Genomic DNA, 27203 nt, shown 5'->3' on the forward strand with positions numbered 1-27203 from the left:
CCATGTAACATCTCTTCAGTGGGTATTGATTTTATTCTCTCTCTGTGGGTACACTTCTCAATGGTCTCTGATTTTTCTCTGTTCCATAACACTAAGATAAATATCTTTGATGTGAAACAAGAATAATTTATCTAAACAATTTGCCTAATTCTCTTCAAGGCCTGACTGCTTCTCCAGAGAATAATAGCAACTGGTTCTGAAAAGAAATCTGAAAGGAAAGAACTTTAAATATTTAGATAAATACCTTCATTATTTTCTTGAAATTCAGCATTATAGTAACGATACTGTTGTCTTCCTTTTTCTTTTTAATAGGCTTATTACGCCCGGGATGCACTGGCTAAAAACCTCTACAGCAGGCTGTTTTCATGGCTGGTAAATCGAATCAATGAAAGCATCAAGGTACTGAATCTCTATAGCAGACACCCCTGTTGTAATAAGTGGTACTCCCAGTATGGAGATTAAAGCTGAAGACAGATTAATTGTATGATCATTGCTACCAGTAAAGATTATTCCTTCAAAAGAACTTACTTTGCATAAGTTGGTGAGGGCTCTTGTTCCTTTTGCCCTGAGCTGGATCTCACCAGTGAGTCTCCTGGCCGTCACAGAGTTACTGGGATGGGCAGCACCCTGAGTGCCCATTCTGGCTCACCTGCTAACTAGTTGTATGCACTTGGCTGAAAAGTTTACTTTCCCTCTCCAGATGCTGATATGTTCTTCAATTAAAAAAAAAAAATCAGTATGGAGGGTCTTCAAAAAAAAGTTCATAGGCAATGAGTATCATTAAAAAAAATACTACACGTAGATTTCAGATTTTTTCGCACCAAAATAAATTTTTTGAGGCACCCTTTTACGGACTACGTGGTTTGCTCAGAAGGCCTTACCTACCTCCTGTAGGATGCAGTGATTTCTAAAAAAATAATAATAATTAAGCACCACTAATGCTTTCTTTAAATTGTCTGTTGTTAGAATTTCTGAAAGAGTCCATACCAATATCTTACGTCATAAGTTTAAAAAAAGAAGCAACTAAGATCCGCTGCTGCTTCTAGTTAAGAACACCAGTTCACTTGTAGCATGTGTGTCTGCGTGGTGGATGTTTGCAGTGTTCCATTTCAGGCCTCAGTTAACTGATTCTTTTCTATTTTTGTTAAGGCACAGACAAAAGTGAGGAAGAAGGTCATGGGTGTTTTGGACATTTATGGCTTTGAAATTTTTGAGGTAAGAATTTTAGTATTTTCTAGCCTCTTTATTGAAGTGGGGCAGTTGGAAATTAAACCTTATGGACAGCATTTGTTGTAAGGAACGGTACCTCTGAATCCATTGAGTCTTTGCACAGACTCGGAGAATCTGTGTGTGGGTTAAGGACGGAGAGATGGCGTTGACGGTGTTGATGTTTAGAAAGAAGTTTGTATATATTAGTCCTTGGCGTTTGAAATGGCAGATTTAGAATTTCTCCCCGTGAGGTTATTAACAGGCTGCGGGGACCTTGTGGTGCCTGTGGCCATTCGCTCACATGTAGGTTGTTGGGAGAATGAGGCAGGGGAGTGCATGAAGAAAGCACAGAACGTGGACTTGGACCCTGGCCCTGGCTGACCTGGGCTGGCCGGTTCGTCACCTGGGTAAGATGGGTGGGGAGAGAGGCTCAGAAAGTCGATTCCTTAAGTCTCCTCCAGGTCCCGTTCAGCCGCGATCTTGTGATCAGAAACTCTGTTGCAGAGGCTGGAATAATTTCTGCCAAAGTTCATCAAGAATTTTTTTTAAAAATCCCATGCTTGTTATAAGTTAAATATTTAAACATTACTTAGTTATTTTAGAATTTCCTATTTACTCCCTTCCTAACTGTGACATTGAGAAGCGGTTCTAAGGACCTATTAAAACACCTACTCATTTTTGGAAGTGGTGTTTGAGTTTTGGTTCCAGAAAATAATGAGTCAATCTTAATTCTTCCCTCGCAAGTCATGATTTATGAATCCCTCTAAATGACCAGGGCCTGCACAAAATGACCACGTGGAGAATTTACATGCTCCAAAAGTTAGTCTCAGAATCACAATAAAAATCATCAGCACATTTCTGTCAACTAAACCAGGGCTTTCTAGCAAATGGCTTTTGCTTACCACACTCATTTTTATGACGGTGTGGTATGTTCTCCCTCACTCATGTTCCATATTCACTAGCTGTAGTGCTCGGTACTTATAGAGAGTTGACTGTATGCAGGCATTGCAGTAAGCGTTGTGTTTTGTGTGGTTTAATTTCAGAACCTCATCAAGAGCTAGTGTGTGCCCATTTTACAGATGAGAAAGTGGGGCCTTGACGGTCAAGGAACTCTCCCAGTGTTACACAGCTATTAAGTGGCAAACTCGGGACCCAAACCTCAGGCCTCCTAATATTTTCACTGTTGCTTTTCTTTCTCACCAAGGATGAGACCAGGGCTGCTTCTTCACCTTTCTCCCAAACTTACGGGTTTCCCAGTATCTGGAAATGGGGGCGGGGGGGGGGGGGGGGGATGACATGAGAAGTTTCAGACTCCCTTGATTTCTCTGGCTCTGTCATCACCCCAAGCCACGGGGTGGCCTTGGGAGCCTCCCCAGAGGACAGCGTGTGAGCTGGTAGCCACAGGGCCCAGCTCTTCAGCGCAGTGTCTGCCTGTGTTGGCGGGTTTAGCTGAGCTGCAAAGGAAAGCTGGCCATCTCTTGCTGAAAGGGAAGAAGGCGAGGGCTGTGAGTGAGAACTGCCCGGGTGTGCTCAGAAATCCCCGTGCCAGGGTTCCTCTCCTCCTAGCAGGACCTCAGGTTACCCTCGTTCAATGGGCAGTGTGGCAGAGGTGTTCTTCACAAGCTGGCAGGGAAGATTCCAGCCCTGGCACTCGGCTGGTCCAGGTGTAAATGGCTCCCTGAGCAGGGCAGATGGTGAGCAGGGACTTCACGAGAAAGTTGGAAGGAAAAGGTACGCTCAACGATATTTCTGACATCAAAGAAACGGATTTTAATGTTTCCAGAAGACTTAGTTGCTCTTTAGCCAGTAGGCAGGTGCTTCATGTCCTGTCACAACACATGAAGGCTCTCCAAATGGGATTAGAGCAGTTACGATGGCATATCCACTTCGCTGTGTGTTCCGGTATTTACGGAACTCTTTGGGAAAGTGGACCCTCTGAGCACTTGAAGAAAATCGAGTTATGCCTCACGAGCAATTTGAGTCATTCCTCAAGTATGTATTGAGTGTCGAATAGGACCCAGATCCCAGTAGTCACAATCTTGTCCACTCTGCGCCTGCAGTGTTGGCCTTGAGACTGAGCGTCTTTTGCTACCTGAAGACTCCTATGGAGTGGGCAGGTCTAATCAGCACAGCAGGTCCGTGTTCAGAAGGGAAGCTGGATGTTCCTGGATGAAGCTTCCTGTACCTTCGCACCAGGCGCAGTGCCCTCCAGCAGTCCAGGAAGACGTTCCTCTTCGAGTTCATTCACGTTGGTCTCCAAGCTATCTTGCTGAATGGGCCTGCCTTCTGCAGGTGGTTCCATCGGTTTTCTCAACACTGTTAGAGCGGGAGACTGTGGATTCTGAAAATGCCTGCCTTGCGTTTCTCGATGCTCCTCCTCTCCTCCGAGAAATACTCCTTGGCAGTATGGTCCTCAGACAGCTGCAGGTTTGAGCCACGTGGGGAGTTTTGAACAATCAGATCTCCAGGCAGCACCTACAGCCCTTCTCTCTCTCTGGGGATGGTAACCTGGCAACAGTATTTAAGAAAAAAAAAAAAAAACAAAACGCCCAGGTGATTAAGGTCAAGGTTGAGACCAAGTGCTCCAGTAACTGTAATCTCTAAAGGGAACTAGAAATTCCAAACTTACTAGTGTTCCTGCTATTTGACCTCTGTATGAAATGCCTTGTAGAATGTTAGGCCTCATCACCTACTGTTCACCTCTACTGAAATCTAATCTCCGCATATAGAATGCACCTAAAACCAAAGAGGTTGCACTTTTAGTCTTCTTAAACAAAACTTTCAACCAACTCCAAATCCAGTGCCCATAAAATCATTTAAAGTTGTTTTTCCTTCTCCATGCAATAAATGCATTGTTTTTCTTTTTCCTCCTTGAGAATTAAGATTTTTTCATTATTATTAATTGCTCTCTGTTATCCTGGTTTTTTTTTTTTTTTTTTGACAGGCAGAGTGGACAGAGAGAAAGGTCTTCCTTTGCCGTTGATTCACCCTCCAATGGCCGCCACTGCCGGCGTGCTGCGGTCGGCACACTGCGCTGATCTGAAGGCAGGAGCCAGGTGCTTCTCCTGGTCTCCCATGGGGTGCAGGGCCCAAGCACTTGGGCCATCCTCCACTGCCTTCCTGGGCCATAGCAGAGAGCTGGCCTGGAAGAGGGGCAACCGGGACAGAATCCGGCGCCCCGACCGGGACTAGAACCCTGTGTGCCGGCACTGCTAGGCGGAGGATTAGCCTGTTGAGCCATGGTGCCAGCCTCCTGTGTTAACATTCTTAGATTAATCATTAAGGATCTTGATTTTTTAATAATGTGTTTATTTTATAAGTTTGAGAGTGTCAGAATAGAAATTTGGTTAGTCACTTTTAGATACTTTACCTACTTTTTAATACTGAATTACAAGGCCTTATTTTTCTTTTAATAAAATATATCTATACCCCGGCATGCCAGCCTACATTTTCCTGGATTCTAAGCAATGTTAAAACACAATGGAAATATTGGGAAGGGGCACAGTCCCGACCACTAGGAAATCAAAATAATGAAAGACTGAGAAGTAGCCCACGCTGGAGGACAAGGGCTCGGAGAATGAACGGAGTTCTCAGAATTCACGTCAGTGCCAAAGTGGACACATCTGGGTTTTCCCCCCAAGTGAAAATAAAGTGATAGAGGGCAAAGAAAATTCTGCTTTTATCCTTCCATGCCAATGGAGTGTCAGGAGTGAGTTCTGCCTTGTTGAACACTCTGAGCATCACTTTACAAGCTGCACAGAGAGAATCCAGAGTTTAGGTTTTTTTGTTTTTTTTTTTTTAAACATCTCATTCGGCCTCCTGGCTCCACTTCTACGTCCCATGAAAACACTTTTCAGCTGAGCTGGTGGAAACCTTTCATTCCCTCTGATGCCTGTCTCAGCGGAAGAGGGAAACTGATGCATTCAGCCATGGGGTGATGACGCGTGGATTTGACTCAAAGCATTCCAGTAGCGGCTGGTGAATAAACTCTGCGTGCTGGCTGCATGGATCGGAGGCCACTTTGGAAACCAGACTGGAACTGATACCAGAGAAGGTGAAGTGAGTTAAAATTCCCAGAAGAACATCTCACTGTGAATCTTGATAGAACGGGAGCCTGTCTCTGCAAAGGAGGCCCGTCGCCATCCAGATGCCCCAGTGCCACACAGTTAGCTTGGGACATTCTGATAACTGAAAGCGGGGTCTTTAGTTTCTCACAAATGCTCATTCTTCAAAAGAATGAAATAGCATTCAAAAGTCAATTGAGCAAACCAAATTGATTGAGCTCTTTTTCTGAACACTTTTGAGGGAGGGATTAGAATGAGCAGGTGTTTTAGAAGGAGCAGCTAATTAATCGTTCGTGTTGTATAGACCCAAGCAGGCAGTAGTGTCTGCTTATTTTACCATACATGTAATCATACAATTGTGCTAGTTTCCTACAAAGTGCTGGTTTTTCCAACTTGCTCATCTCGCGCTCAGGTACCTCATTGAAAGGGGCATGGGCTGGGTGCAATGAGTGTTCCAAGTCAAACTGAATATTTAGGCAGAAATCGTTGTAGCCTGGCGAATCTGCCTCCTGGTTAGAGGATCTGTTTTCTGAACTGCTTTCAGAAGCAAGGTGATTCTAGCTGTGGTCAGCCCTTTCTGCTCCAGTGTCCTCCTTCATGTGCGCATGAACTTCTTGTTGCAGAGAAGGGAGGCAATTTAAAGTCTTTTTAAAAACAAAAACGGTGACCATTTGTGTGGCTTGTGAAACATATGTGCATTACTGCTGCTGTAACTTTTTAAATCAGAGTCCTTTTAAAAATATTTACGTAAAGCACAATAACACCATTTTTCTTTAAATTTCCTGTATTTGAGAATATACCTGGGAGAATATTTATATATATAAAAGTTTTCTAAAACTAGCTAGTTTTTCAATTTTGTGAATGTCTAAATAGAATATTAACTTTTTCTCACGTATTTTGAGAATTTTTTTGAAGTTTACTTTCCAGAGAATCTTCTTGATTTGGGACTTTTTTTACATAGTCATTAAAAAAAAAAAGTTTTATTTATTTGAAAGCCAGAGAGAGAGAAAGAGATACCAATCTTCCATCTATTGGTTGACAGACATACACACCCCAATGTGCATATTGTCAGTGCTGGGCCAGGCCAAAGCCAGGAACCTGGGACTCAATCTGTTGTGTCTCACACGGATGGCAGGGACCAAAGGACTTGAGCTGTCATCTACTGCCTCTCGGGGTGTGTGTCGGCAGGAAGCTGGAATCAAAAGCGGAACTGGGACTTGGACTCAGGCACTCCGATGTGGGATGCGGGCACCCCAAGCAGCATCTTAACAGCTGTACCAAAGGCCTGCCCGACATTGCCGTTTCTAGAAATGGACTGTGGTTGAGTCCTTCTAATTTTTCTGTGGAAACACCATTATAATGTGAGGGCACCAAAGGCTTTACATAAGTAAATCTGTAGGAACAGCGCTACATTTTAAAACAGCAATATGGCCCAGGTTCTTAATTAAGCTGAAAATCCTGTACCTGTTACAGAAACCTACCATTTCATTTATTATGTCAGAGACTTCATTGTTCATAAAATATGGAACTTTGTCCAAATGTGATATCCAAAATTTGACCTCAAGTAAAAGTGGTGCATTCTAGGAAACTTCCCTTAAAGATAGAATTAACAGTACTTTTTGCTCACATAAGTCTTTGTGTTTCAACTGCCCACTGTTTTCCAGCACATAATATGTACCTAGAAACTCCTTCCAACCTCACCAACACCAGTACAGGAAACAGCTGTCTCCTCTATTTACTGTCTTCCTCTCACTGTTTATTATATTTAGAAAGTACAAGATTTTATTTTATTTTAAAATATTATTATTTTAGAGATGGGGTGGGTGGGGAGAGAGCGAGAGCACGCCTACCTGCTGGTTCACTTCCCACATGCCTGTAATGATAGTCAGTGCTGGGCCGGGCTGAATTTGGGAGCTGGGAACTCAATCCTGGTCTGCAGTAGCAGGAAGCTGGAGTGTGGAGCCAGAGCTGGGTATCGAACCTAGGAACGTGGGTGTCTCTGCCAGTGTTGAACCACTGGGCTGCTTGGCCTGCTGCAAGTACAGAGTTTTAAAAATACATCTATCTGCCTTAAATATATATATCATGAACCTCCTCTGTTGCTAAGGAGAATATACAAATAAGCCAGGACTTTTTTTTTTTAATATAAGATTTACTTATTTTAAAGACAGAGTAACAGAGAAAGGGAGAGTCAGAGAGTGAGAGATCTTGTATCCACTGGTTCACTCTCCAAATGCCTGCAGTTGTAGGGCAAAGCAAGGCCAAACCCAGGAGCAATGGACTTTATCTGGGTCTCCTACATCAGTGGCAGGAACTCAAGTGCTTGGGCCTCCATTCCCTGCCTCCCCAGGCCCATTAGCTGGAAGCTAGATGGAAAATACAGAGTAGCCGGGACTCAAATCAGGTACTCTGATATGGAATGTGGACGTCCCATGCCCTACAATGTCCACCCCATATTTTACATATAACTTTCAAAATCATTCCATATGAAAAGTTTGTGATTGATGCTTGTGAGCATAAACTAGTCAAAGACCCTATTGGGAGTATGACTTTGTTTCTTTGATAATGAAAGGATAGCCTCTGGAATTTCTGGAGAATCCCTAGAGTTTAAATAGGGGCATATTAAATACTTCTAAATATTCAAAGTAGAGCCGGTACTGTAGTGTAATAGGTTAAATCTCCACCTGTGGCGCTGGCATCCCATATGGGTGCTAGTTCGTGTCCCAGCTGCTCCTCTTCTAATCCAGCTCCCTGCTGATGGCCTGGGAGGGCAGTGGAGAATGTCCAATTCCTGAGACCCTGTGCCTACATGGGAGACACGGAAGGAGCTCCTGGCTCCTGGCTTCAGATTGACCCAGCCCTGGCCATTGTGGCCATTTGAGGAGTGAACCAGTGGATGGAAGACCTCTCTCTCTCTCTCTGTCTCTCTCTCTCTGCTGCCTCTCTCTCTCTCCTGCCTCTCAAATCTTAAAAAAAGGATGTGCCCAATATCCCGATCTACACTTGATTGTGAAATAGCTAGAACCAGACAGGCTGTGTTCCCTAAAGCGATGTGTTGGGTGGTGCTGGGCTTCATTCAGTGGTTTTGTGTCGTGGAAATCCCAGAAGGTACATGTTGGAAGATGCCCCTAAAGGTGTTCATTTTATCCCTTGGTCTTTAGAAATAAATGTGAGTCGGGCAGTGGAGAAAACACCCATGCGTGGAGGCTGGGTGGAACTGGAGAGGGAGACGAGGCGTTCGTGAGGTGAACTCTTGCCCACTTCCTCCTTTGGAGTCTGAGTCACGAGACTAGCATGCAGGAGAGGTGCCCCGTGCAGGCACTGCTGCTGCTCGCCCGTCCCCCAAAAATCCAGAAAAGGCTCTGAACCGAAAGTGGCTTTGGGGACTTGATGTGGGGGTAATGGTATCTAGGCTCAGTTTGGCTATTTTATAAAGAGAAGGCGGGGCCGTGTTGAAAATCTGGTGTTGATTTACTTACCTGCACAAATGAGGAAATGTGTCCGATCTGTACAACCTGGAATTCTTTAAGCCATCCCCATGCTATTCCTGGGGTTTTGGGACTAACTCTTTTCCTCCTCAAACGTTTGCAAGTTATTTTTCATCACGTATGGAGTTCCCATTTACCCTCGGTTTTGAGCACTGTCTACTAACTTTGATCGCAAGAAGCTCATGTCTCCTAGCCTTCTTGGCAGTAATCATTGCCCTGGCGATTTCCTGATGCTTTGGAGGCTGCGCAGGTCTGTTCGCAGTAGCTGCTGATTTCTATGGGAAAGTGAGCTCATTTCTACATAATTGTGCCATGCTATTTTTGTTTGGGAATTTGGGGGGGTTGGTTTTTTTTTAGCAGCAGCAGAAGGTTGAAGAGTTGCATTTTTCTACCCTGAGGCCATCTCATGTAGAAGACTCTGTCTTTGATTCTTTGTTTTTAAAGGGGAGGCTCAGCACAGTCCTGCACCACTGGGTAGATCGCAAGGGTGGGAAGGGAGGCATTCCTGGATCTCAGCTGTGCTACCCCTGATTCCATCTTTGGGTGGCTATGGGCCTTGGGCGCATGCAATACACATTTTCTCTTATCAACTATTTAGAATGAGAGGCATGAGATTCTGAAACCTTAGTGTCCCAGACAAGTTATGAGTTCCATTATTTCCATCAAATTATTATTATTATTATTTTTATATCCTGAATAGCTCTCTCCTGAGAGAACCACAGTTCAGGCACCACATAGAGGTATTGTGGTCCCGTCTTCATTTAAAGTTTTACACAAATCAAAAAATGTAATCATAAGCAGAAGGCTGCCTTTTGCAACACTGAATAACTGTCAATAAGTATTTCCTTTTAGAAATCTATTGCTAATTGAGAACTGACTGCATTTTGTGTAATCTGTCCCTTTTCGCACCAGAATGCAGTAAGTATGAACCGTGTGCAGTGCCAGTCTGTTGCGTGCTCCCGTGTTAATTGCTTCTGCAGCCGTGTGAGTTTTTGCAGTAAGTGGTCGTTGATTAACTGTGTGGGTATGAAATGCAGCGTTCATGCAGGAGCCTTTCAAGGTTGATGGCAAATTGAATTTAGCTCTAACTTAATCTTGAAGCTGTGTTATAACTGTGAAGCTTTGCCTCTGGTTTCTAATCTGCTTGTGTGTATTTCATAGTCCCGTTTTAGAAGTGTACTTCAAGCTATTCATAGCCGCATGATTTGTCTAAGGACACTAGTTGCCCTCCTCTTCTGTCGCCTCGTTAATTGCCATTTGAAGACTCGGTATATTGGTGTTGAAGTGGTTCCATGCGCACAGTCTTGCCAAATAACAGAATTTGCTTTCTAAGTTTGTTCTCCAAGACAAATCCAAGATCTGCTCATCTAAACCATTGTTTTAATTTTGTGACTTTTTCATTTGTGGTAGCAGCAGTATATGAGGACAAATGTTACCAAACCAAAACCGAGAAAGCTAGATGTTCTCCTACATAAAAACCAGTTTCAATAACAATAAGACATCTATACCATATTCCCTATGGTTTTTCCATCAAAACTGTTAGCGCTAAGGATCGGCACACTGGGTTTTTGAAAGTTTGTGTAAAAATGAGTACTGGGGAGTGCCCTGTGTGCCCAAGATGGTATTTGTTGAAAGTACTGAAAATAAATGTTTGCCCTCGAGCAAGAATCTGTAGGATTTAGAAAAAACAAACTTTCATCCTTAACTAAATTTAGCATGCACAGGATCAGTCCGCGATAGTGTATTCCCATGTGTCACGGAAAGTTCCAAGTGTCCTGTGATGAGTTCGTGGCTGGTGATTAGAAGTCTTCTCCAACCTCCAGGAAAGTGCATGGTCAGATGCTGTTTCATAAGTATCATTTTAAATTTGTCTTGAGTGGGACCAGAGTTGACTGTGAAAGATCAACTTTCCCAGCACTCTTGTCTGAGGTCAAGTTTGACCAAGGGATGACAGGCAGTTGCTTTGTGTGTTAATGAGAAGCAGTGAGCTTGGAGCCGAGCTTTGGTCCCACCATCCCCTGAGGGCCATGCTTGCTCCTTAGCTGGGGATCAGCCCCCTCCATGAATGATGAGCCAGGCTTACTCGTGGAGCGCTCATTCTGTCCTTGCTCCCGCTGCCACCATCTCGTAGCAGAGAAGAGAGGTGGAAGTGAAAATACAAGTTGTAGAGTCAGATCTCTGGCTTCTGGAAGGTGTGGTTCTTGGTGACATGTGCTCATTCCACAGACGCGTGCCTGAGTCCCAAGGATGGTTCAGCGGTGCTTCAGGCATGGAGCTTCATCCAAGAATTCCCAACCAATGACCCTCCCTATGGAGGGATGCTGCTGGGGCTCAGAAGAGTGATCCAGGATCTGGGCCTTCTGAGAAGCGGGCGTTTCTAGCTAGGGAGATGCTTGTCATGTGTTAAGTCCCTTGATAAGAACTTCACTCACTCAGTACCCACCCAGTGCACACTGCGTGCTTGCTAGATGCAGGGTGTAGAGGGAGGCCTGAGAGTACAGTGGAGGAGAGCACAGCCAGCCGTGCCCGGAGGGGCTGCACCAGAGGGTGGGACAGATGAGCATGAAACTGCTCAGTGCCTGTGTCCATACGTGCACAGCCTCCGTCCTGTAGCGTGATACTGAAAGTGCTGGGCCACGAGAGCCAGCCTGCGGGGTCTGACTCCAGGTGGGCACAAGAAAGCAAGCCAGGACTTCCTGGAGTTTTAAGTTTCACCTGAAAATGGACGATGGAGAATTTGATAACACAGACCTCTCAGCAGTAGGCTTTTTTTTTTTTTTAAACCACGTGGGGTGTTTGTCGACTAAAAATTCTCCATCCTTCAAAGGCTGTGTGGTTTGTGTATACTTCATTCGTTCACTTCCTCATGTACTCTCTTCCTTGGGTGCCTGCGAGGTGCAGAGTGTGTCCCAGCGGCTGTGTGCTGGGCCACGGTTGTGTCTGAAAGACGGTGTGTCCATTTTCACGGGTCGAGATGTCTCCGTGTCCTTGTGACGGGGAGCTGGTGGCGTGGGTGTTAAGGCTTTTTTCCATCTTCTCCACACAGGATAATAGCTTCGAGCAGTTCATTATCAATTATTGTAATGAGAAGCTGCAACAAATCTTCATCGAACTTACTCTGAAAGAAGAGCAGGAGGAGTACATCCGGGAGGTAATGTTGGAATATCTTCCTTTTCGACTCATAAAGTGTGGATTCAGAAGACTGTCTAAACATGACCGCGGTGTCGGGTTTAGTGATCTCAGGCCAACTGGGATTTTCTAGGCTCTTTGCTGCCGGTGCCCAGACCAGTGCTTGACACATAGAAGGTGCTCAGTAAACAGACACCTCTATCTAGTCTCCTAGGGTTTCAGTGTAATCATATAAAATAATAGTGGGTTAAGAAACAGTCTGATGTAAGCAAATAATTGTGGCACATCCACAGGGCGGTATTATCCAGCCATGAAAAGGAATGAATGGTTGATACAAGCAGTAGTGGGAATGACTCTCAAATGCATTGTGCTCAGTGAAAGAAACCAGATTCCGAAGCCACATGCTGTGTGATTCTGTCTCTGTGTCAACCTAGAAAGGGAAAGGTGCTGAGATGGAGATGCCCTGTGGAGGGCTGCGGCATCCATTATACTCAGGGGTCAGAGGTCGTGGGTGGGCGTGACCACAAAGGCTCTGCCCAGGGTGTTGTGGCGACTGATGGTGGTGGTGGTTACGTGTCAGGGCGCATCTGCCAAAACTTAGGGAACTGTGTTCCAGAAGCAGTTATGGTCGCTGTAGGTAAATTTTAAAATATTTTGAGACTTTTCTCAATCTGAACAAGTATTGATTTTCAAAATTTATGTTAGGATTAGGTAACATTTGTTGAGGGCTTACATAACAGGAGTTAGATTAAGTGCTAGGGATGGATTATCTCATTGAATGTAATTTAAAAGTGGCCAGAAGTACGATCTGCTAGGTTTCTTCATCTATAGTTCATACATATACAATATATATGTATACTTTTCACTTTTGTTTCTCAGTAGCCTTCCTTTCCAAGTATGCAATTATTTATTTCAAACAATGGAGGAAATACCTTAATTTGGCTGCATTTTCATTTCCTTTTCATTTATTTGCTTTAATATTTTAGTAGTGATCCCACCTGTTTTCCTTCATTTTCTATAGTGTCTTTTTGAGCCATAAAGGACACTGAATCGTTTTTGTGTCTCTCAATGTAGATCTTTCTAATGTGATTTTTATGTTCAGTGACTTAGTAAAGTAGCCCATTTACTCTGAAGCTGAGTCACAAGCATTTCCTCCTTATTTTAAGATGATCCTGATGCCTTAGAAATGTCTTTATACTTGTGTAGCACCTTTTGGTAACATAAACATCCTAAAAGCAAGAATCAGTCTCTTCCTGTCTTCTCATCCTAAAGAGAAGGCCTAAACTTTGCTTTGCAACTTAAAACAGCATGTCTAAATTGTGTAAAAACACTTCTAAGAATATATAGGAATATCCCTAGCTTGCTGAATGAATTACATTTATTCCCCTTAGAAGAAGCACCGTGGCTCAACAGGCTAATCCTCCGCCTTGCGGCGCCGGCACACCGGGTTCTAGTCCCGGTTGGGGCACCGATCCTGTCCCGGTTGCCCCTCTTCCAGGCCAGCTCTCTGCTGTGGCTAGGGAGTGCAGTGGAGGATGGCCCAAGTCCTTGGGTCCTGCACCCCATGGGAGACCAGGAGAAGCACCTGGCTCCTGCCATCGGAACAGCGCGGTGCGCCGGCCGCAGCGCGCTACCGCGGCGGCCATTGGAGGGTGAACCAACGGCAAAAGGAAGACCTTTCTCTCTGTCTCTCTCTCTCACTGTCCACTCTGCCTGTCAAAAAAATAAAAAATAAAAAAAAAAAAATAAAAAAAAAAAAAAAAAAGAAGAAGCATCAGTGTTTACACATGGGGACAGAGTGTAAGTAGACATGGAACCATTGCAATTTGCCCCACCGATTTGGCTTTGCAATTAGCGGTAGAACCACTGGCTGGATTTTCACGTCTTCCCTTGATGAAAATACTTTGTTTTGGCACTGGGCTTTTTTTTTTTTTTTTCTTAACACACTTGAAATCGTTAATTGCCCTACAACATAGGATTGCCTCTAAAATTAACTTTTTTCTTTGTGATTACAAATGAAGAACAGAAAACTCTAGGCCTTGGATTCCTGGGGTCAAGTTCTGCCTTACTTCCTTATAAACATTGTAAATATACACAAAGTGATATTGACCCAAGGGCCTGTTGAGTAAATACTTGGCACAGGGCCAGTGAAGTGCATGGGAAATTGCCACCGATGGGAGAGTGCGATGGGAGGCAGTCCTGGAAGAGGTCAAGAGACTGCGCTTCAATCAGATTGTGGTGGTGGTGGACTTAGGAAAATCTGGGGAACTAGAAGATGACACTTTCAGCACCAGTTTTGTAGAGGAAACACACATAGAGTACAAGTGAAACAGGCCAAGACGGACAAGCTTGCTTATTTGGTAGCATTGTGGCATCATCGTGGAATTTGATTTTGTTCTGTTTTGTTTCTCAGGACATAGAGTGGACTCACATCGACTACTTCAATAATGCTATCATTTGTGACCTTATAGAAAATGTGAGTACTTAGGTATAGTGTTCTAAAGAATGTTTTAGTAATTTGATTCACTACTTCTGAATGATCTCACCACCTTCAGTGTTGAGCATTAATATCTTCAGTGTTTGACAGTTTTCCTGAAGGAACTGCAGAGTAGGAGACTGGATTTTGGCCTTATGACATCATCTGTGGTTCTTGCCATGTGGATGCTCTGATACTTAGCCTGGATCCCCCGTGTTAATCCTGTTGCCACACCACAGAGCCTGCTATGACCTTTGTGACCACTCAACCCTGGGCCCCTTCAAGACTTTCTTGTGTGCCTGGAGCCCAGGTCCAACCCATGGCTCCTGGGTCAGAGTAGGCTCAGAGCAGCTGACCAGTTTGTTGCCAAAGCAGAATATCCATTTCATTTCTAAAACTCGAGCGCCTCCTTAGCATACAGCTCAAGTTCAAACAAGGGGGAATAAAGGGACAGCCTCTTGAGCGGAATTAAGCAGACCCTCTCCCCCTAAGTGGCTAAGAGAGACCCAGCATGGATTCAGAGAATGTGTGCAGAGGGTGTGGCCTGTGTAAGTGACTGAGAACCCAGTTAAGTAGGTGTATGTGGGGAAAAAAGACCTCAAAAGTGTTGAAAATGACTTGATAACTTTTGGTATGCTTTTTGGGTCTAAAGTTTTTATTTCCAGATCTTAGCCTATTGCTTGTTGTAAATGAATGAATTGTAGGAAGACTGAGGTGTGTGCGAGAACCAGAGGACTCTGCCATTTATGCTTAAGATCCCTGGATACCCCCAGATCCCGTGAGAAGCGTGGTGCCCTGCAGCGGTCTTTAGCATCCGTGGTGGTGAATGCCATGTTCGGGGCAACCATCGCAGGCCCTGAATGCACAACAAATCATTTTCTATTCATTTTTTATAAGCCCTTTCGGAAATGACGTAATGAGCCAGTTTCTCTCTCAGTAGTCAAGATATCCCTCAAAGCTGCACCTTTGATTAAATTAAATATTGCCAGTGGTGTTCTGAAGCATTGCTACTTTTCAATAAAAAATAAGGCTTATCTTGAAAAATCTGAACTACATTAGAATGGGAACACTAGTATTCCACGTAAGCAGTTCACTAATCTAAACTCTGGAAAATCGGTGGACTTCCTGGGAAGATTTTCTGGTAAAGCAGGGGAACTGTAACTTTAAGAATTTCTGGCCAGCGTGTTTTCCTTCATAAACATAATGTTGCGCTTAATTACTTTCCTTTAAGAAAATAAGGGGGGAAAAAAGAACAATGGGAATGTATTTTCTGTGATTAGATCATCTCACCTAAAAATCCCCTTGCCTATATGGTGGAAGAAACTTGTGTTCACATAGGATCCCGGGTACGTGGAGGATATGTTTCCTTCCAGCACCATTAAACAATGATGTTTATTTGCAGGATGTTAGCAACACACTCGGTTCCTGAGAGTCCACACTTCCCCAGGGTGTTGTGTGGGCCGTGTGGAGGCTGCTCAGAGGATGTCACAGCCCTGAGGAGAAGGGGAGAGGAACTGGGGCCTTGGCCTCGGTGGAAGTGGGCGGGGTGGCGGTTGCTGGAGTGGATTGTTTTTGGAATTAAGACTGATGGGCGTGTAGGGGCAATCCAAGGAGCACAGTCTTTACTTAGCAGATAGAAGATTCCTGATTCATTTCTGATTCCATGTAGGGCTGACCGCTTTTGAAGTAAATGTGATCACAGAGTCTGAACAAATGAATTTCCACCATTTTAACATCCATCTAGAAACTTTATACATAGCACCAGTTTGATTCTACACAGATATTCCTAAAAACAGCGTGATGGAAGCGGTTGTTAAAAGCAGCATTCCTAATCACAATCTATTTTGCTTTTCCTTCGAAAATAAACCTTTTGTTGAACACATGACCAGTTTGGAAACATGAAACCAGTTTCCTTCTTAAGGGTTGAGTCAAAATAGCGCCCTAAGAGTCTGTGCCTCGTGACATGATAGAGACGGTATTGTCACGCTTGTTTCCGATTTTCAGATTTGTTCTTGAACCTCGGAGGTCTAACTTGGTGTTTTCCTGACTGTGAAATCTCAGCGCTCAGCCAGCTGAGGTGGCTGAGATGACCCCCAGGCCCTGTGGGGGCAGGCGAGGTGCTGCTGCTACAGGTGCACGTCCACCCCACGCACACCTGGGACCCTTGGAGGGAACAGGCTGCGTGCTGTGGCTTTTGTTAATTGTTCGAGTCTCCCCTCTTCCTTGTAGCTGTGCAGAATTGTCCGGTGACTAAGCTGATTGTGTTTGATGGCGGAATTAGGAGTAATTATTAAAACAGTACAGTGCGAGAGGAAGGGAACTTTTTTATTTCCTTTCTTCCAGAACACAAACGGAATCCTGGCCATGCTGGATGAGGAGTGCCTGAGGCCAGGCACCGTCACCGACGAGACCTTCTTGGAGAAGCTGAACCAGGTCTGCGCCACCCACCAGCACTTTGAGAGCCGGATGAGCAAGTGCTCTCGGTTCCTCAACGACACGTCCCTGCCGCACAGCTGCTTCCGGATCCAGCATTACGCTGGCAAGGTATGGCAGTGCCGGGGCACCGAGGCAGGCTGTGCCCGGAGTGCCGCAGAGACGGGGGCTCTAGCCACTCGAGTCGGAACAATGTTCAGTGCCAATAGACTCTGGACCGCGGGGAACAAAATCTTCGTAATACAGTCGACTAAAGCAAAGCCAGTAGAACTTAGAGTTCAAGTGTATTTTAAAAACCAATTTTATGGGGTGGGCACTGAGCACAGCTCTTGGGATGCCACTGTGGTACATCCACATCCCATAATGGCATGCCTGATTTCAAGTCCTGGCTCTGCTTCCAACCCCAGCTCCCTGCCCGTGCACGCCAGTGGTTTCAAGTCCTGGCTCAAGTGCTCGGGGCCCTGCCCCCCACAAAGACGACCCAGATTGAGTTCCGGGTTCCTGGCTCCAGCCTGGCCTAGCCCCTGCTGTTGCAGGCATTTGGGGCCTGAGCAGCAGACAGAACTCTTAACACTGAGACTTTGAAACAACACAGGAAAATACCTACTTTACTTAAAAAAAAAAAAGTTTACTATTTAGCAGAATTTAATTTTTAATACATCTAAAGATTATATTAAAAACAATTTTGACAGTAGATTAATTTTTAGAACCTAAACGATAATCAGAATGAATACCTCATTTCTAATAAGATTGCAAACCTCAAAGGAAAAATATTTCTTAGTTCTGTATGTAATGAAGAGTAAATATATAGTATCCGAATTACTATTAACTTGAAAATATTAGAACTAGGTACTTATTTATCTTATTAGCCTGTATTAAAGATACATCTCTGATCAATGTATCTGTTGCTCTAAGATGTCTATGAAAATGTTAGCGTACTCGTGACTTCATTTTCCCATCTGCTTTTAAACAGGTTCGAATTGGCACAGGTAAACTAAAAAGTAAGACCTCAAAATAATTCTCAAGCACCAGACAAATCTAAACCCTTTGAACATGTTCTGATGACATTTGGGGAGTTTATTCTAGCAAGTCCTGAAGGGTAATGGCATTTATTTGGATCCCTTCTGTGATGGAGACAGATGAAATTTAAACTTGGAGCATTTGGCATCCAAGTGTGACTAATGTGCTGGGGAGTTTTGATGCTGAGGAGGAGATGTGATGGAGATAAACCCAGGATGTTCTAACAGTCGTTTGCCATAGTAGCATGCAGTGTCCCAGCCATTGAGTCCCCTGTGCTCCTCGTAGGTGCTCTACCAGGTGGAAGGATTTGTTGACAAGAACAATGACCTTCTCTACCGAGACCTGTCCCAAGCCATGTGGAAGGCCGGTCATGCCCTCATCAAGTCTTTGTTTCCGGAAGGGAATCCGGCCAAGATCAACCTGAAGAGGCCGCCTACAGCTGGCTCACAGTTCAAGGCATCCGTGGCCACCCTGATGAAAAACCTACAGACCAAGAACCCAAACTATATCAGGTACTGCGGGTGCACAAAATCCTCTTGACAGTGCAAATGTGACAGCGCGCTCAAGGAATTTTGATTTTCTGTTTGCTTAAATCTTAGTGTAGCTCAGGCAGAGTACTTACAGATCAAATAGTACAACACTGGAGTTGGCCTAAGAAACACTCCAGTGATCTTCCTCCCCATATAGTGACACAAAACCATCGTGTAAGTAAGAAGTGGTGGGGTGACCACGGATCTTGAAGCTGGGTGTTTGGCACATAGGGGTCATCCACTTTTTGTGTGTTTAATCTTTTGTTGTTTAATGACATTGTGAGGCTGCAGGGTTTGTTGTTCTCGTCAGTGTTGCAGAAAACTTTTGTTGGCTTCATTTTGGATTTTTGTTACATTAGAGCAGAGCAGCACAGCAGTGAGTGGAGCTTTGCTTTACTTAACAATTCTGATGTTAAAGGAATATGCACTTCTTTTTCTCCTGTGAGAGTAGCAGGCCTGGAAAAAGCAATGATTTTGAAAACAACCTGAAATGTTTTAAGGCAATAGAAAGATCTCCTTAAAAAGCCTCTGGCCTTTTATTTTCCCTTGCTTTGGGGGCATTAAGATAAAACTATTCCAAGATTTGGTAAAGGCCAACTAGGATTAGCCTTTGCCATGTGTGTCCTTGGTGAAGTAGGTAATGGGAGGTGTGTGTGGGTCAGGTTTCCTATGGCACACCCACACCCACAGCTACCTCATAATTCAGTTATGAGGAAATGAGCATGAAAAACATTTTTATGTTTGCCTTGTTTACCTGATATTTATATTAGAATTATAAAGGCAAAAGCCCATGGTTTGATTATAATCAAGTTAGACTGTATCTTGGTTAGATTCTATTTACAGAAAAGTAACCAGAAAACTTTCTATGATCAGTTGCTTTTGTTATTCTTGAGTATATATTTCTTTCATTTTAACTGTATTTTTTTGAGATGTCATTTGCATGAAGGGATGTGCACACATCTTGGGTGAACAGTTTGTTTTTTTAGCAATTATGTACACATTGCTAACATCACCCTGATCAAGATGTGAAACATTTCCATCACCCTAGAAAATTCCTTTATTCTTTTCCCTTTCAGAAATCTTAATAAATCCTAAAGTTGTAAATACATCATATGTTTTTCCTAGAATCATGTTGGTTTCAGCTTTTGTATTTAGGCCTATTTTGCACATATTGGAAAGAAAAAGCTCTTTTTTCCATGCAGTTGTCTTGGTGCCTTTATTGATAAAATATGTATAGGGGTCTAGGACTGAACTTAACAGGCTGTTCCATTGTTCTGTTTGTCCTTATAGAAGCCAGAGACTGGACATTATCTTTATAAATGGTAAAGAGTGCATTAGCACCACAGCCAAACCAGATGAGATTTAATTGTCCACACTGCACGTGTGTGATTTATTGGATGGTTGTAGCATAGTCGTGAATGTTTAACAGTCCTATCGGTTAGGACACAGAGATGGCTGCTCTATCATCCAAAACTACCAGGGGCTTAAAAAAGACTGATGTTTATTTTGAACGTATCTTCCAAGTGTAAGGACTCCTGGACTCCTGGGGCTCTGCCATTTTCAGAGGGCTGTCTGCCATGTTAACACTGGTGGCCAGCAGGAAGCGGGAGAAGATCCAGGGCTGGACAGGCCTCTTCTTTAAGGACACAGCTCCAAACCAGCAGACATTACTTCTGTTCTCATTCCAGTAGCCAGGTCTGGGGCCCGTGGCCACGCCTTCTTGCAAAGGGGTCTGGGAAATGTAGTCTTTCCTACGCAGCAAGGTACTCCGTTAAAAAGGAGTACATATCAGTGCGGTAAAGTGTATGGCTCTTCAGTATGGCTTGTTGGATTTTTCCATATGTCTAAACTAGGGTTACCTTATCTAGACCAAGACAGGAGCCATTTCCATCATTCCGGAAGGTTCCCTCCTGCCCCGTCCATGTTGATCCTGTCCATCACCTCTCCTGAGGTAACAGCAGTATTGGCTTCTAACTGTGGATTCGTTTTGCTTGAACCTAAGAGGAGAGGTCTGCAAAACGTTCATGAAAAATGCATATTATGGAAAACCATGCCTGCATTTCAAAATTTTCCCACCAAAATAAACTTGTATTTTAATCCCATTTTCCACAAACTTTTTGAAGAGCCACCATGTAAGTAGAAGTGAACAAAATGTACTCTTTTTCCAGGTATCTTTTCCTCAGTAAAACATCAGTGGCCCTCATCCATGGTGTTGTCTGTACTCTTTAAGATTCATTTATTTGAAAGAGTTACAGAGAAAGTAGGAAAGACAGAAAGAGATCTTCGATCTGCTGGTTCACCCCACAAATAGCCGCAACGGCCAGGGCTGGGCATGGCCAAAGCCAGGAGCCAGGAGCTTCATCCAGGTCTTTCACCTGAAGTGCAGGGGCCCAGAGACTGGGCCTTTGCCTCTGCTTTCCCAAGCGCATTAGCAGGAAGCTGGATCGGAAATGGAGCAGCTAGAACTCGAACTGGTGCCCACATGGGATGCCGGCCCTGCAGGTGGCAGGCTTCCCTGCTGTGCCACAGCACTTGGCGCAGTTTGTTCTTTTTAAAAAACTTCTATGTGGGCTGAATGTTATTAACTTTTAGGGTATAAAATTATTTGCTATAATTTTCCAAAGAAACAACTAGGTTTTTCAAGAATGACTATTTTTACTAGGAAACATTTTATAAATACTTTATAAAACATGAGCATTACATTCCTAAGAACCCAAGTGTAAAATCTAAACTCTGCAACCTTTCAGGTGTATCAAACCGAATGACAAGAAGGCTGCGCACATCTTCAGTGAGGGTCTGGTGTGTCACCAGATCAGGTACCTGGGTCTCCTGGAGAACGTCCGGGTGCGGAGGGCGGGCTACGCCTTCAGGCAGGCCTATGAGCCCTGCCTGGAAAGATACAAAATGCTGTGTAAGCAAACCTGGCCTCACTGGAAAGGCCCAGCAAGGTAAGGAATCTGTTGATGAATTTTTCAAGCATACAAATAACACGGGGTTTCTTACATGCTGTTGGGCAAAGCAGAACCCTATGAAAATTGGGTATAAGTCTGCCTTAGACCCTCTTCCATTGCAATACCATTTTGTGCTAATTCACATCTTCATTTTCTTTAAGGTCAAAACAGGACTTCCTAAGTCCACATTTGGAACTTGTTGATCAATAGATTTTTTTGGAAATAGGTTATTTGTAATTGATAACATACATTTGTGCAGAATCTCAGAAGGGTAGAGTTAGACGCATGTTGGGTCACCCCCTTCAGCTGTTTTGCTTTTCACTTGGGGAGCCGGGCCCTGGAGAGAGTCTGTGTGTTGCGGGAAAGGTCCCACTCTTGGCCTAGGTCTGCGGCAGCTGAGAAACAGATAGCATAGAGTCAGTGTCACTTCTAGTAAAGTTGAATTGGAGAATGAGGCGTGGGTCCAGGCCCCATCGCTTTTAGCTGGTCTGCTCTGAATTGCTCTTAACTTATCCAGTCCCTGTAGAGTGCTAGATGCTGCAGGCCCATCCTGCCTTCTCCCCGTGCAGAGAGCGCCTGTGGGCTGCTGGCACCTGCGTGTGCTGGTGGCACAAGCTGCCCAGCTTGCCTGTGTGGTGACCTTACTTTACTCTCAGCCTCAGGCAGGTGCCCCTCCTCTTCGGGCTGTGAGGCTCTCTCCTGAGTAGTGTGGGAGGGCCAACACACCTGAGTCATGGGCTCCCATGGGAAGTTGGCCACACTCGTTTCAGTCTCCTGGTGTCACCTGCACGTTCTCAGTGGACCCGGCCTTTCACAGGAATGTCAACAGTCTTAGATACTCACCCTGCATAAGAGGAAGATGGAAACTCCGCACAGGCACGGTGTGGTCCCTGATACCTAAGTCAGTGCCCAGATAACGTAGGATCTGGGTACTGTTCAACTCTCGCTGCTGAACTTGTAGGGGATTACGGTAAATGTGCACGAAACTACAGAACGTATTTGCACTCCCTGCCTGGCACCTCGGCCACAGGTGGCAGAGCAAGGTTTGGTTTAGAAACTGATACTGCAACCGGGGTCCAGGATGGAGAGGTCAGACCCGAGTCCAGGCCTTGCTGCAGCCACAAAAGGTTCACGTGCATTCGCATCACACTGGTTAGGCTCTCAGCACCCTCTCTTACCCTGTGCCCACACGCTGAGGGGCAGGAACGATGTTTAACATGCTTTCCAGAAATATCTGAGTTTTTTTGTGTGCACGCACATGCTCACACATACACAGACACACCCAACATCATTATGGTACATCATTATCAGTGTGTGTGTGTGTGTATAAATTGCCTCTGTTAAGGAAATCCAGAAATTGGCTCTAATATCACATTTTCTTAGAATACATAGTTTTGAACCCACATTTTTTTATGTGTATTTACTGGATTGAATTCAATTTGTAGAATCCAATCTTGAAACTCTTTGGAAGGATGATTATTGAAAGAGCAGTTATCCCTAGAAATGAAGCTACTGAGAACCTGATATCATGATATGAAACGGGATAAAGATGTTTTTGTAACTCAGAAAACTGTTTTCACTTTGCCTTTTTTATAGGTCTGGTGTGGAGGTTCTGTTTAATGAGTTGGAGATTCCAGTGGAAGAATATTCCTTTGGTCGATCAAAGATATTCATCCGAAACCCAAGAACGGTAAGTAACCAGAACCCTTACACTTTGAATTTGGCTTAAAGTCTGTGACATTTCCGGAGATGCTGCCACAAAATGTCACCTCTTGTGATGATCTGCAAACATCCGAGATAATGGGACTTGGTTTGCTGTGAAAAGTCCAAGTATTTCATCTGATGAGTTGGATGACATTTAAGAAATCCTAAGCTATCATGAAACAATAAAACCTCCCTAATTCATGGCAACTGGAGGTAAATTCAGTCCATAATATGTGAATTATACAATAATTTAGAAACTACAGCAGTACTATTTTTAGATATATGAAGGCACACAGTTGTAAATATTTTTAAACTTAAAAAAACATTTTACAAATTCCACTGCATAGAACTCCAAGGGAGCCATTTTATAAATGATAGATGGGTTTTGGAGCATCATTACTACAGCAGTTTATTTGGTGATTTGAGATTTACAGAATATGTAAAGTGTTGAAATTTGAGAAAATTCACCAGTATCTGTTTTGCGCTACAGACTTGAGTATTCGTTCTGCAAACTGCTCCGAACCAGAAGTGCTTCCGATTCCAAAGTGTTTTAGATTTTGGAATATTCACATAGAATTTACAGGTTGAGCATCCCTAATCCAAAAATCTGAGACCTGCAGATTTCAGATTAGGGATTCTCTGGTACATAGTTTCATCCTCATGGACAATGTAAACAATGGTCTTAAGCTCAGCTCAGTCCTTCTCTGATTGGTGGATCACTGGAATAAAAAGTGTGGCACGTCCCTCAGTTCATCAGAACATCCATCCACATCACCTATAGTTACCGCGACGGCTTTTCCCCTCAATGTGGTTGAGCCCAATATCCAAATATCATGCTGTTTTCCCTCCTGAAGATCCCTTGCACGTGTACCGTGAGGTCTCGGAGGACTGTTGGTAAGTCCCTCCCTGTGTTCTTACTAGTTATTCAAATTAGAAGACCTGAGGAAGCAACGGCTCGAGGACCTGGCCACTCTGATTCAGAAGATTTATCGGGGGTGGAAGTGCCGTACCCACTTCCTGCTCATGAAGAGAAGCCAAATTGTGATTGCAGCCTGGTACCGGAGATACGCGGTGAGATGCGCAGGCATTTTGAACCTGAATTGACGGGGCTAAGTTGCCAACCTTTATTGTGTTCTAACTCCGTGTATAATTTGTATGTGGTTAATTCTCCCAGCAACCTCAGGAGATGAATGTTCTTATGATTTGCTGATTTATTTTAGTGAGAAACCCAGGCACTGAGCTTACGGCCCATGCCTGCACAGCTGTGAGGGGCAGAGTTTGGATTTGAATCCGAGACAACTTCTGAGCTCAGGTTTAGCGTGTGTGCCACACTGCCTTCCACAGATCTAGATGTAGGGAGTGGTGAAAGTACATCCTTAATTTGGTCATCCGAGAGGAAGTGACAGTGTCATCTAATCCTTCAACTGTAGTTGGGTTAATTTTCCAAATAATTGGCTGTTTTCCATTATAGCAGCATTAAAAACGGCTTTAATTCCCGGAAGCTAAGGCCGTATTTCAGTATTTCAGAATTCTGGCTTCGGAGAAAGGATTGAATTATGTTGACTTAATTAATATGGGATTTCTTTTTAAAGCTCTTTCTCCCTTGATTGTAGATGTTTTGCTGGAGGTGAGCCACAGGTTTTCAAGAAGCCTGAAAGTTTGTCTCTTGGTAGCTGGAACTTGGGTTGTGTTCTCACAGTATGAGTTTTAGTGATAAGAACACTACTTCCAAATGCTTTTTCATCCTATGCTTTTTTACTATAGAGTGACTTGGAAAATTAATTAAATTTGCACTCAAATCGCCTTTGGTGAATTCTCTTTTTCAGCTCTGAGAGCTTTTGCTACAAGGCAATATGCAATCAAGGCATAATTTACGGTGACTTAGTCTCACATAATATATTGTAGTGTTTTATTTCAAGTTTTAGTTAATAAAAGTTACCTAATGAGTAAGCTTAATCTTTAGGAATATTTTTTTTAAAGATTTATTGGTTCATTCTCCAAATGGCTGCTATGGCCAAGGCTGAGGCCAGGAGCCAGGAACTCCATCCAGGTCTCCTACGTGGGTGCAGGGGCCTAAGCACTTGGGCCATCTTCCACTGCTTCCGTAGGTGCATTAGCAGGGAGCTGGATGGGAAGCGGAGCAGCCGGGGCTGGAACAGGTGCCCATATGGGACTCTAGAGTCAGAGGCTGCAGCTTAACTCGCTGAGCCACAGTGCCAGCCCTTACAGAATCTTTAAAATTGCTTGCTGTAGTTAAGAGTGCAAGTACAGCACAAGTCTTGAAGTATGGGAGTGACCAGCATGGTGGTGGCGAATTCTCTGTGTGCCCAGCAGGGCTGCTTCACTCTTTGTGCGGGATTGAGTGCTCTACTTTCTGTTTGCCCGAGAAAGGAAGAGCCAGCAAACAGCTGTCCTCCACGAGCCCTTCTTAGCACTTTTTCTTTTGAGGCCATTCAGAAAATTCAAGTTTAAAAGTGTGTTGAGGGGTGGGCCAGCTCTGTGGCACAGTGGGTTGAGCTGCTATCTGCAATGGTGCCAGTTCAAGTCCTGGCTGCTCCTGGGAGAGCAGCAGAAGATGGTTCAAGTCCCTGGGCTCCTGCACACATGTAGGAGATCTAGAAGAAGCTCTTAGCTCTTGGCTTCGGCCTGATCCAGCCCCAGCCATTGTGACGGGAGTGAACCAGTGGAGGGAAGATCGATCAATCAATCTCTCTGTAATTCTGACTTTCTAATAAATAAATAAACGTTTTAAAAAAACATAAGTGAATTGCAGGGTAAGCATTTGGTGTAGTGGTTAGGCCGCGGCTTAGGATGCCCGCATCCCATCCTGGTGTGCCTACTTTCAAGTCTCAGCTCCTCGCCCCAATTCCAGCTTCCTGCTAATGCTTAACCGGGGAGGCAGCAGGGGACAGCTCAAGTCGTTGGGTCCCTTGGTGCCAGAGTTGTGTGGGTTAAGCCTTCATCTGCGACACCAGTATCCCATATCAGAGTGCTGGTTTGAGTCGCGGGTGCTCCACTTGAGTCCAGCTCAGTACATGGGTGCCTGCCACATGGGAGACCTGAATAGAGTTCTTGACTTGTAGCTTTGGCCTGGCCTGGCCCAGCCCTGGCTGTGTGGCCTTTTGGAGAATGAACCATGGATTGAAGATCTCCCTCTGTCTGTCTGTCTCTCTGTCTCGGTCCTTCCCTCTCTCTCTATTGCTCTGCCTTTCAAATGAATAAATCAATCTTAAAACAAAAAGGAAGTAGGAGGCTGGTGTTGTGGCATAGCAGGTAATGCCAGTGATGCTGGCATCCTGTATGGGCACCAGTTCATGTCCCCGCTGTTTCCCTTCCAGTCTAATTCCCTGCTAATGGCTTGGGAACCAACTACTAGTTCCCATCCTAATGGCTTGGGAAAAGCAATGGAAAATGGCCCAAGTGCTCAGGCCCCTGCTACCCACATGGGAGACCTGAATGAAGTTTCTGGCTCTTGGCTTCCGCCTAGCACATCCCTGGCCATTGTGGCCAGTGAATGGATGATTCATTCTCTATCTCTGTGTCTTTGCTGTCTCTCCATCTCTCTTTCTATAACTCTCACTTTCAAATAAATAAAGAAATGCTAAAAAAAAAAAAAAAAATAGTTGAGTCCCCTGCCACATGCGTGGGAGACTCAAATTAAATCCCAGGCTCTTGACTTCAGTCTAGGTTGTGGCAGGCATTTGGGACGTGAACAGTAGATGGAAGATCTCCTTCTCTCTATGCTTTTCAAATAAATAAATAAATTTTTTAAAAGAATAGTGGGGATGTGGGATATAACTATAGATAGCATGGTCCCAGCAAACTGTCTGGAAGAGGCTCTTTGATCAGCATGGTGAGCAGGCACAGGCAACACAAAGGACCAGGGGCTGCAAACACCATCTGTCCCCTCCCGCCCGAGATAGAGCTTTTGTGTCGCCAGGTGAACAAAGGGTCACTGCATACCGTGAATTCACAGTGGTAGGCGTCATGAGCGATATAATTTATAGGAGGGAAACAATAAATAGAGGCTGCATTAGTTTTGCTCTCATGTTGTATCTGTGTCAAAATTTGAATGCTTGAATTAGTCAACTCCATGTTGCTCAAGTCAGTGATAAAACTCGCCAACTAGCCAAGATTTTCTGAATGCTGCTTTTCGGTTCCTGATGATTTAAAAGTATTCTGTATTCTGTGACAGCTCA

At 44.3% G+C, this 27203-nt stretch overlaps 1 protein-coding gene across 1 annotated transcript in view; it reads left to right on the forward strand.

Annotated features, from left to right (window-relative positions):
* The window catches only part of MYO1B (myosin IB), a 163296-nt gene that overhangs the window by 112348 nt on the left and 23745 nt on the right, over positions 1-27203 (forward strand). Inside the window, 9 exon segments of the mRNA XM_062189379.1 lie at positions 313-399; positions 1150-1215; positions 11808-11912; positions 14304-14366; positions 16710-16910; positions 18105-18331; positions 21097-21297; positions 22897-22990; positions 23926-24075. Of these exon segments, the coding sequence (XP_062045363.1) occupies positions 313-399; positions 1150-1215; positions 11808-11912; positions 14304-14366; positions 16710-16910; positions 18105-18331; positions 21097-21297; positions 22897-22990; positions 23926-24075 (1194 nt within the window).

This window comes from Lepus europaeus, chromosome 1 (assembly GCF_033115175.1).
Source record: "Lepus europaeus isolate LE1 chromosome 1, mLepTim1.pri, whole genome shotgun sequence".
In the NCBI taxonomy this organism is placed as follows: Eukaryota; Metazoa; Chordata; class Mammalia; order Lagomorpha; family Leporidae; genus Lepus; species Lepus europaeus.